At 40.1% G+C, this 12,247-nt stretch overlaps 1 protein-coding gene across 1 annotated transcript; it reads left to right on the top strand.

Moving 5' to 3' along the window:
• The first annotated feature begins 1,875 nt into the window (after nt 1-1,875).
• On the top strand, nt 1,876-12,047 carry LOC138882947 (uncharacterized mitochondrial protein AtMg00860-like). Its single transcript, XM_070163594.1, has 2 exons — nt 1,876-2,008; nt 11,647-12,047. The coding sequence occupies exons 1-2, from the start codon at nt 1,876-1,878 to the stop codon at nt 12,045-12,047; spliced, it is 534 nt and encodes a 177-aa protein (XP_070019695.1).
• The last annotated feature ends 200 nt before the right edge of the window (nt 12,048-12,247 follow it).

Raw genomic sequence — 12,247 nt, forward strand, 5'->3', positions numbered from 1 at the left:
AAACAGCATCGTTTGGACGTTCTGGGTGTCAGCTGGTGTGGACCGGGTTACACATGGGGTTTTGGGTTTGAGTTTGGGCTTTGAATTAAAATGAAAATAGGCCCAACCGATTTTTAAACCCAATTCTGCATCTTTTTTTTTATATATATTTTTATATATATTTTTTATTTTATTTTTAAAACAAAACCTAAGTAAATTAAATTAAAATTACATAAACACTTAATACAATTATTTGCACACATATATCAAAATATTTAAAGCAGGTAAGATCGAACAAAACAACAATCACGGAACAAAGATGCATATTTATGATTTTTTTTATTTAATAACCGGATTTCTGTTCAAACAGCACATGACACACACATTTTTTGTATTTTGTTTCAATAATAAAATGGGAAAAATTATAGATAATTAACAAAAAATGTCACGTGAAAGATCCGAAAATTGTACAGCAAGACCGATCGCTATTATTTTGTTTCTTTTGGAGTGATTGTCGCATAAAGCAAAAATCACGCGCTCACAACACTATCACGTTTTGTGCATTTATTTGGAGAACTAAATGCTTTTATGCCAATTATTGGTAACCATAATGTGAAAACCCCCTCTTAATTGAAGTTTTATATGCCTACGTGTTGTTTGTGCTTAAATTCATAATAATTGTCTGGCCAGAAACCACACTAGTGGATCCTGAGGGGTGCCTAACACCTTCCCCTTGGGATAATTTCAAGCCCTTACCCAATCATTGGTTACTCAAAACAAACCCTTTTTAGTGTCCTAATGCTCTTTAATCATTAGGTGGCGACTTTCCAATTCAAACTCAATTCCCGAAGGGGAACGAGTTGTCCTCCCAAATGTCCTAAACCCAATTTCGCGAGAAAAAGGTGGCGCGACAGGTGTTAGGCATTCCCGAATTCCGTTGTTTTAGCACGGTCGTTCAACTATTAATAATTGTCCTAATTATTTGATTTATTATACATTTTAAACCTACGTGCATTTTTAACTTTCTAGCCGCTTTTAATGTTTATAGAATTATTTTCTGGAACAAGTCACGATTGTCATACACTTGTCATTTTGGTACACATTGCAAACTGCGTCACATGAAATGCACCCACGACTTATAACATGTTTATTTTATTTTTATTGTTAGAAGTTGTGATCGGGTCACATGAAATGCACACCCGAGTGTGGTCGGCCTAGTCATGCTCGTAGCGGTTATGGAAGAACAAATTGAACAAATTGGCATGGTAAAAACAATAATCGAAAACTTAAACCTGTTAAAGGTTAAGTTCATGTATAGCCTAAAATGTCAGCCAACGTTCACATTAATGTCATTTTAAACCAAATCACTATTTTGCTTTAGTCCAATTCCGAATAAGCTCGTGAACCATAAATTATCTTAGGCAGCTTTATCATAATTCCAAATTCATCACTCTAATGTTATAATTTTAAATAGCAGCACTACAAAGGTAGACATAGAAAATGAATTCAAAAGCAATGACAAACTCTTTAGAATAACAGATTCATTCAACCAAAGCACTAAATAGAGCACCGAAATATCATGCATTATTAAAGAAAGAGGTAATGAAGTTGACCTCAATGGGTTTCCACCTAAAATAAAGTTTTAAATCTTATTTTTTGAACCACGATTGAAACACCTTGACCGAAATCACATGGGACCGGAAACGTCGAGGCAAGAACTAAAACCTCGTTGTAAAGCTTGAACGGCAACCTCGAATCTCGCCGGAGAAACTCAAACTAGATCAGAAAGACGAAACCAAACCGACTCAATGATAGGGATTGGTGATTCAGAGTTATTTCGGGTTGTTTCACGTTGTTTTGAGGAAGGTTTTGAGGAGGCGTAATGGCTATTGGGAGATGGGGTTCTTGGAGTGGAGGTCCAGCGATTTGGTGGTGGTCTCCGGCGGATCCAAGTTCGCTGGTTTTCTGGCAGCTTGGAGGAGACGATTGAAGGTGTTGGTTAAGGTGGAATGGGCGGATGGACTCGCTGGTGGTTGCTGATGGGTGTGTTCTAGTTGTTTTTGTGAAGAACGGCTGAGGGGGGGGGGGTCTTAAGGGTTCTCTAGGTTTTTGCTTTTTGTGAAGACGAAGGAGAGGGGTCAGCCGATGGGGGGAATTTGAGTGTAGCTATTTTTAGGTCTTAGCTAGGTCTAGGTTGTGAAGATGTTGACGAAGAGTGCTTTTAAAGTGTTAGGGTTTTATGGGTACTGGGCTTGGATCTATGGGCTAAGGATCTGAAAATTGCGCCTAAAAATGGGTTGTTTGAGCCCAAATTTTATTTTTCCCTTTAACAAGACTAAAAATACTATCCCTTTACTAATTAATCCTATTTAAATAAAATAACTATTAAACAAAACTAACCGTTAAAATAAACCTATATTTGGTATTTTTCAAATATCATACTAAAAGATAAAAATGGAATGAAATTGAAATCAGTGCAAAATTAAAATAATATTCCTACCAAACTACTAATATTCCTGAAAATAAAGTAGAACTATTTTTGTACTTTTGAATTTTATTAAAGGTAATATGTAAAACCTCTGAGAGGGTCAAAAATTATATCTCTACAGCTGCCTCTCTTTGACTAGAAAAATGATGGTTTTTTAGACAAAGAACGACGAGACAGGTTTTTGACCCGACCCTTATTTAGAGAGACCAAAAACTAAAATAAAAGATAAGATCGAGCCCTGGTATCTGAGCTGCCTACATATCCTTGGCTATAAAGGAATCAGGCCACGTGTAGTTCAGAAGTAAATGAGGTGATGAAATGTGTGAAGAGGATGAGAGAGTCGAGTGAGATTCCGTTCCGTCGAGGTTCCGGTCCGTGTTCCTGGTATTACATCAAAAATTAAAATGGAAAATGCATAAGTCCCCCCCCTGACCTATACCCGTAATCCCAACTACACACTTTTTCATTGCGGGAATCCTATTACCCCCTAAATTTATTTTAAATAGAATTATTTGCAGCTTTAACGCTGATGTAACAGAGTGTGTGTATTTCACTCTCCCAAAGGAGAGTTAGAAGCAAGAAAAAGCGATTTTCTTTTACTTTTTTTTTTTCGTTTCTTCTCTAGTTTTGATGGATATTCATTCACCGTCGACTTTGTCTAACCTTTTTTCTTCTATATTTTCTTTTCACACACAAATTAAACTCTCAAAAAGATCTATTCATAAGCAAAGCAAAATATACTCAGATTTGGGGAAAATAATTCATTATTGGAAAACCTTCCCACGCCGAAAAAAATGATGTATTGAAATTTAAACTGAAAAAAGTTTCTCAGCTTATATTCGTTTTTATTTCTTTTGCTTTTCCTCCCATACATAAATTTCACTTTCAAGAAAAATTTATATATATGTATATAAAACAAAACACACTTAGATCGGGATAAAAATCTGTCGCCAGAAAAAAAAATTAGCCGGAAAAAATGGTGTTTGTGAAATTCTGACGGCTACCATTTTATGCCGCCGGTGACCAAAACAAAAATAAAGAGAATGAAATAACCAAAAAAATGAGAATAATAAGAAATAAGAAAAGGAAAAAAGAATAAAAAAGTACTAAAAATACATGTGGGGGGGTGTGTAGCTCACCACTTGCCAAGAGTTTGGTTGTCAGCATTAAGGGTGCAAATAATTCCATTTAAAATAAGGTTGGGGGGGGGGTAATAGGATTCCCGCAAAGAAAAAGTGTGTAGTTGGAAATCCGGGTATAGGTCAGCGGGGTACTTATGCATTTTCCCAAATTAAAATTAAAAAGACTAACTAAGCCTATCAGCTACGAGTTACAAGATTCCTATCTATGAGTCTTATAAAGCTTGATCTTGAGTCTTGGTTGGTTCTTCATGCGGACTCTGATCTGAATCTTGATGCTTGTTAGCTGCAGGTGTTAGTTCATTCTTTCACGGCTTCTTCAGATCAAGACCGGACATGCAGTGCTCGTGTCTTCAACCATGTCTTGAGCAATTCACATCTTTCATCGGCTTCTACATTTGGATTCACTTCCCTCTTTATTTATTTTCCTTTTTTTCTTTTTTTGGATTGAGACTTATTCTTTTGGTTATCTCGGGCTGTCGACTCGCATTTTTCATGCGAGCTTCCGCTACTTCTAACTTGAATTGACTTCTGAAATGACTTAAAATTTGAAATAACTCTGAAATGAATTATGAAATGAATTCCCTTATTTTCCAGGTGAGCACCTGCAACTGACTTAAAACTCGAATGAATTCTCTTGTTCTCCAGGTGGACGCCTGATACTACAACAAAATAGACAAAATAAAAGAAACTTTTCTGCCCTAGAACTATAAATCACCTATACTACTGATGAAGGATGCAATGATGAGAGTAAAACTAAAAACTCGACTAGGATGTGCATCTCCTAAGGGTGAAACCTTTAACCTAAAATTAGGAAGTGTGTCTCCTAAAGTAATAAAATCCGAAAAACCCAAAATAGGAATTGCGTCTCCTAAATTTGAGATTGAGCTTGCAGAAAACTATTAACTAAGCTTGACTAAAGTAAAAACTAACCCTATTCTCCAGGCGGAATCCCTGATTTCAAGAAATCTAAAAATTAATACTTAAGAAACTAAAAATTGACCTTTTTTTTTCAAAACCAGCCTCCCTTTATTTTAAAAATTATTATCCTAGGAGAAAATTCATCAGATTAGGTTTTAATCGTAGGAGAAAAATCAATCAGAATAAGATTTTGATCTTAGGAGAAAGTTCATCAGACTAGTTTTTCTATCTTAGGAGAAAGATTCATCAGACTAAGATTTCTATCCTAGGAGAAAGTTCATCAGACTAGGTCTTCTATCTTAGGAGAAAAAATTATTAGACTAAGACATTTATCCTAGGAGAAAGATTCATCAGACTAGGTATTTTTTCGTTATCATAGGAGAAAGATTCATCAGACTAGACATTTTTTCTCTTCTTTTGGTATCTTAGGAGAAAGATTCATCAGACTAAGATTTCTATCCTAGGAGAAAATTCATCAGACTTGGGCTCTTATCTTAGGAGAAAAATTCATCAGACTAAGATTTTGATCCTAGGAGCAAGTTCATCAGACTAGGTCCCTTTTTTGTTATCTTAGGAGAAAGATTCATCAGACTAAGATTTCTATCCTAGGAGAAAATTCATCAGACTAGGTTTTCTTATCTTAGGAGAAAAATTCATCAGACTAAGACGTTTATCCTAGGAGAAAGATTCATCAGACTAGGTATTTTTTCGTTATCATAGGAGAAAGATTCATCAGACTAAGATTTTTGATCCTAGGAGAAAATTCATCAGACTAGGACCTCTTTTTTGTTATCTTAGGAGAAAGATTCATCAAACTAAGATTTATATTGCGAGGACAATCCATCAGACTAGGACTTTTATCCTAGGAGGAAAAATGTGAAGATCAATGGCAAGATTTATGCACAATAGCATGACAAATAAAGGCAAAGATTTGAGAAACTTCCCTTTGTCGGCTCCTCTTCTCTTCTTCTTTTTTTTTCTTTTCTTTTTGTTTTCTTTTTCTCTTTTTTTTTAAACCACTATCCTTGCACTACTTTGTTCCTATTTCAAACAAAGAAAATTTTGTCATTTTTGAAATTGGCCTGTTTGTGGCCTTGAGTCTTAATGTGATGATCCAAAAGGTCATCACTTGTTTTAAAACAAAACTTTCGTGTTCTGAGGCCTTGAAAACCTCATTTAGACATACCTCAATTTGCGTGCGCAATCCGAGCACGTAGCCGGAAAGCTTAAATATGAAATTTTGTGAAAAATGATAAGTTTTGACTGAAAATGAATATATTTGACTTCGGTCAACATTTTGGGTAAATGGACCCAGATCCGTGATTTGATGGTCCCGGAGGGTTCATAGGAATATGGGACTTGGGCGTATGCCCAGAATCGAATTTCGAGGTCCCTAACCCGAGAAATAAATTTTTAAAGGAAATTGTTTTCTAAATTTTTTTAAGGAAATTGGAAATGAAGTTTGATTAGAAAGAGATGGTATCGTGCCCGTATTTTGGTTCCGGCGCCCGGTACAGGTCTTATATATGGTTGAAGTCATTTCTAAAAAGTTTGGTTGAAAACGGACGTCGTTTGACGTGATTCAGACCTAAATTGCTAAATTTGATACTTGATGAAGTTTGAGCAAAAAATTCTTGATTTTGAGGTTTGATTCATTGTTATTGAGGTTATTTTGGCGATTTGATCGCACAGATAAGTTCGTATGATGTTGTTGAGTTAGTACGTGTGTTTGGTTAGGGTCCCCAAGGGCTCGAGTGTGTTTCGGATATGTTTTGACAAGTTTTGAACTTAGGAGAGGTTGCAGGTCTCTGAAGTCAGGTCTCGCAGTCCGCGGTGGAAACTTCGCGGCCGCGGTGGGGGCTCCGCGACCGCGGTGGGATTTGTGCGGTCCGCGGTGAGCAAGGCCAAGCCTCCACGGTCGCGCTAGATATCTTGCAGTCTGCGGTGGAGCTCCGCGGCAGCAGTCCTTTTTATGCGGTCCGTGGTGGAGCTCCGCGGCTGCAGTCCTTTTTATGCTGTCTGTGGAGAGGGTCTTAGAGGGGTATAAATAGACGGGATTTCCAGTTATTTTCATTTTTCAAAACCCCAAAAACATAAGAGGCAATCTTTCAAACAACATTTCTTCTCCAAATCAATTGTAAGACATTTTTAACTAGTTTTCTTCAATCATTAACATATTTTAACATGATTGCAACTTCAAATCAATTATATTCATGGGGGAAATTGTGTGTTTTGGGTAGGACCTAGGTTTTTCAAAAAATGGGGATTTGGACCTCGATTTGGGGTCCGATTTCAAAACAAATTACATATTTGAGCTCGTGGGGGAATGTGTAATCGGGTTTAAGTCCGAACTTCGGGTTTGGAATAAGCGGGCCCGGGGTCGATTTTTGACTTTTTGGGGAAATCTTTATAAAACCTATTTTCATGCATTAGAATAGATTCATTTAGCATTTATTGATGAAATTAAGTAACTTGTGGCTAGATACGAGTGAATTGGCGGTGGAATCAAGGGGTAAAGCTATAATTGAAAATTGAGTTGTGTTCGAGGCATCGAGGTAAGTGTTTGGTCTAACCTTAGCTTGAGGGATTAAGAGTTGTGTCCTATTTGCTATTTGCTTCTTGTCGAGTACGACGTATATGCATGGTGACGAGTATCTATACATTGGTGTCAAGCATGATTGTGAGTCTGATATTGTGATTTTCATGATTTAGTTGTATTATTCATGCCTTGGTGAAGATTTCTAATTGTTGTATAAAGTTTGTGGAAAGAATTGTGACCTATGAACATTGAGGAGCATTAGCTCGAGTTGTGAAATAAATTGTGAAAGTATAAATGATAATCGAACCTCTAGAGCATTGGCTCGAGTTATGAAGTGAATTGTGAAGTAAAATTTGAGAAAGAGATAAGATCATTATGTTGTCATCCTTGCTGGGCTATTTTTGATTTATTTGTTTTTCCCTTGCCGGGATTTAATTGTTTAATTGCTGTTCCCTTGCTGGGATTTAATTGTTTAACTGTTGTTCCCTTGTCGGGATCTCTATTACTATTTTGTTTATTCCCTTGCCCCTTTGCTTGTGATTGTTGTTTGGGAGAGGAAGAGTGTTAAAGCACGAAGGGTGATGTCGTGCATTGTTTGTTATTGTGAGGAAAGAGTATAAAGCACGAAGGGTGATGTCGTGCCGCACAACGTACCATTCTGTGCTGAATCTATTGATTATATACTGAGGAAAGAGAGTAAAAGCACGAAGGGTAATGCCGTGCACATTTTGATTATATGATTGTTTTGGTGAGGACAAGAGTAAAAGCACGAAGGGTGATGCCGTGAACATTTTTATTATATAACTGCTTTGGTGAAGCTAAGAGTAAAAGCACGAAAGGTGATGCCGTGCAAATTGTTGATTTCTGCTTCCTTGTTGATATTCTAGTTATGTTGTTTATTTCCTTACCTGATGCCTTTCTATTCGAAGCTAATATCTCCCCCACAACATGTTTCTCCCTCCTACGTTGACTGGTTATTTCTATATTTCTTTTCCACTGTATATATATATATATATATATATATGAACTGCACAGGTTTATTTGGTAATCTGGTCCTAGCCTCGTCACTACTTTACCGAGGTTAGGCTAGACACTTAGCAGCATATGGGGTCGGTTGTACTGATACTACATTCTGCACTGTGTGTAGATCCAGGAGAAGCTTTCAGACAGTAGTTGGAGTAATTCCTTCAGTCCACCTGGAGACCCAAGGTAGACCTGCAGGCGTCCATAGGCCCTGGCATCTCCCTCTATCTCTATTTCCCTGTTTCATTTCCTTTTGTTCAGAAACAGTGTATTATATTTCTTCAGACTTTGTATGTAGTAACTCTTAGACAGTCTGTGACACTGTGACACCAGGTTTTGGGGTATTTGAGGTTTTAAAAGTTGTAATAGACGTAGCCTTAAGATATATAATTGTTGACTTCTGCTTATTTATTTATAATTCCGCTTTTATCATATTATCGACTTGTGTTTGTTAAAATGAAAGCTAAAATGAAAGTGTAGCAATTAGTTAAGGTTTGGCTTGCCTAGCTCCCATTAGTAGGCGCTATCACGACTCCCGAGGGTGGAAAATCCGGGTCGTGACAAGTTGGTATCAGAGCTCTAGGTTACATAGGCCTCAAAGTTCACAGACAAGCTTAGTAGAGTTTGAGGGATCGGTACAGAGATGTCTATATTTATCCCTCAGGGGCTACAGAGTTCGGAAAAAACTTCACATTCATTCTTTCCTATCGTGCGGTTTTGTTTCTCAATGTTAATTGAACTTCTACTATGTTCTTTCGCAGATAGCGAGAACACGCGCTTCCTCATCCTCTTCTCAGCAGCCCGAGCCCCTAGCAGTAGTTCCCATGAGGGGCAGAGGGCGAGGCCGAGGCCGTTCTAGAGGGCGAGGTGGGGGAAGATCTCAACCGCGAGTAGCAGCCCCAGTGACGGAGCCTCAAGTTGATTTTGATGAGGAGGTTCCGGCTCCAGCAGTCCCGGTGGGCCCAACTCAGGTCCTAGAGGGGTTTATTTCTACCCCAGTTCTTCAGGATGCTCTGGTCTGATTAGTGGGCCTCATGTAGAGTGTCACCCGGGCAGGCTTGCTTCCTGTAGCACTAGCCGTCTCTCAGGCTGGAGGAGGGATCCAGACTCTTGCTACTCATACTCCGGAGTAGGTAGCTCCTCAAATTCAGACTCCAATGGTTCAGCCAGTTGGAGCAGTACAGCCAGGTGTGGTAGCTCAGACCGGTGATGGAACAGCTATGTCCATCGATGCTTTGTGGAGACTGGATAGGTTCACCAAGCTCTTCGCTTCTACTTTTAGCGGTGCATCTACTGAGGATCCCTAGGATTATCTAGACAGCTGCCACGAGTTTCTCAGGAACATGGGTATTGTTGAGACCAATGGGGTTGATTTTGCTACATTTTGCTTGTGTGGATCCGCCAAGACTTGGTGGAGGGATTATTGCTTAGCGAGACCAGCCGGATCGCTAGCCTTGACTTGGGAGCAGTTTACAATGTTGTTTTTTGGAGAAGTTTCTCCCTGTTACTTAGAGCGAGGCCTATCAGAGGTAGTTTGAGCACCTCCAGCAGGGTTCCATGACTGTTACCCAGTATGAGACCAGGTTTATTGACTTAGCTCGCCATGCTCTCATCATACTCCCCACCGAGAGAGAGAGGCTGAGGAGGTTTATTGACGGTATTATTCAGCTGATTCGTCTTTAGATGGCTAGAGAGGTTGGGAGTGAGATTACTTTTCAGGAGGTGGCCAATGTGGCCCGTAGAGTTGAGATGGTTCTGTCACAGGGAGGCGGTCATGGGTCAGACAAGAGGCCCCGTCATTCAGGCCGATTCAGTGGTACCTCATCTGGAGGTGGAGACTCGTATGGTAGAGGCCATCCTTCTAGGCCCTTTCAGTCAGCGCTCCAGGTTTCTCATGGTACTTCAGGTGGTCGTGGTCCCCAGATGCAGTATTCCGATCAGCAGTCCTGCAGTTCACCACCTGCTTCTATCAGTGCACCGCCACTTCAGAGTTTTCGGGGTGGTCATTCAGGTCGTCAGGGCCAGCAGTCTCAGCAGCCGAGGGCTTGTTACATGTGTGGTGATCCGGGTCACATTTCTAGGTTTTGCCCTCGAGCACCGAGCAGCTCTCAGCATCAGGGTTCTCATGCTATGGTACAGGCACCAAGTGTTCCACAACCCGCCCAGCCAGCTAGAGGTGGGGGTAGAGGTGCTAGATGTGGAGGTAGAGGTACTAGATGTGGAGCTCAGGCCGCCAGAGGTGGAGGTCAGCCAACTGCAAGCCGTCCCAGAGATGTAGTTCAGGGTGGTGGGGCCCAGCCCCGATGTTACGTCCTTCCAGCCAGGCCCAATGTTGAGGCTTCAGATGCAGTCATTACAGGTACTATTCTAGTTTGTGATAGAGATGCTTCAGTGTTATTTGATCCAGGATCTACCTACTCGTATGTGTCATCTTATTTTGCACCGTATCTGGTCATGCCTAGTGATTCATTGAGTATTCATGTTTATGTGTCTACACTGGTAGCTGATTCTATTATGGTATATCTAGTCCATCGTTCTTGTATTGTGGTGATTCAGGGTCTTGAGACTCATGTAGATTTGTTGCTTCTAGACATGGTCGATTTCGATATCATATTGGGGATAGACTGGTTATCATCACATTTTTTTGGACTATCATGCCAAGACGATGACCTTAGCCTTACCGGATTTGCCCCGTTTAGAGTGGAGAGGCACTCTTGGTCATTCTACCCGCAGTGTTATCTCGTATGTGAAGGCCCAACGTATGGTCGAGAAGGGGTGTTTGGCCTATTTAGCATATGTTCGTGATTCTAGTGTTGAGGTTCCCTCTATTAATCTTGTGCCCGTTGTTCGTGAGTTTCCTAAGGTATTCCCTTCAGACTTGTCGGGTATGCCACCCGATAGGGATATTGATTTTTTCATTGATTTGGCTTCGGGCACTCAACACATTTCTATCCCGCCGTATCGTATGGCCCTGCCTGAATTGAAAGAGTTGAAGGAGCAGTGGCAAGACTTGCTTGAGAAGGGTTTCATTAGGCCGAGTGTTTCACCTTGGGGTACGTCGGTGTTGTTTGTTAAGAAAAAGGACAAATTGATGAGAATGTGTATTAATTAGCGGTAGTTAAACAAGGTTACAATCAAGAATAAGTATCCATTGCCGAGGATCAATGATTTGTTTGATCAGCTTCAGGGTGCCAAGGTGTTTTCAAAACTTGATTTGAGATCTGGCTACCATCACTTGAGGATTAGGGCATCCGATGTCCCTAAGACAGCTTTCCGCACTCGGTACGGGCATTATGAGTTCCTGGTCATGTCATTTGGGTTGACCAATGCCCCAACAACTTTTATGGATTTGATGAACCGAGTGTTTAGGCCTTATTTGGACTCGTTCGTGATAGTCTTCATCGATGATATTTTGATATATTCCCGTAGCCGGGAGGCGCACGAGAAACATCTTAGAGTAGTTCTTCAGACCTTGAGGGATAGTCAGTTATATGCTAAATTCTCGAAGTGTGAGTGCTGGTTGCGTTCAATTGCATTCCTGGGTCATATTGTGGCAGTAGAGGGCATTCAGGTTGATCCGAAGAAGATTGAGGCAGTCAAGAACTGGCCTAGACCAATATCAGCTATAGAGATTCGAAGTTTCTTAGGACTGGCAGGCTACTACTGTCGGTTCATAGAGGGATTCTCATCTATTGCAGCCCCGATGACCAGGTTAACCCAGAAGGGTGCCCGTCTTAGATGGTTAGACGAGTGTGAGGCAAGCTTTCAGAAGCTCAAGACAGCTCTGACTACGGCACCGATGTTGGTTTTGCCCACAGGTTCAAGGCCTTATACAGTTTATTGTGACGTCTCTCGTATTGGGCTTGGTGTAGTATTGATGCAGCATAGCAAAGTCATTGCTGATGCTTCGCGGCAGTTAAATATTCATGATAAGAACTATCCAGTTCATGATTTATAGTTGGCAGCCATAGTTCACGCATTGAAGATTTGGAGGCATTATCTGTATGGCATGTCATGTTAGGTGTTCACGGATCACAAGAGTCTTCAGTATTTTTTCAAGCAAAAGGAGCTGAATTTGAGGTAGAGGAGGTGGTTAGAGTTGTTGAAGGATTATGATAACACTATCTTATATCACTTGGGAAAGGCCAATGTGGTGGA

Source organism: Nicotiana sylvestris, chromosome 12 (assembly GCF_000393655.2).
Source record: "Nicotiana sylvestris chromosome 12, ASM39365v2, whole genome shotgun sequence".
Classification (NCBI taxonomy): domain Eukaryota; kingdom Viridiplantae; phylum Streptophyta; class Magnoliopsida; order Solanales; family Solanaceae; genus Nicotiana; species Nicotiana sylvestris.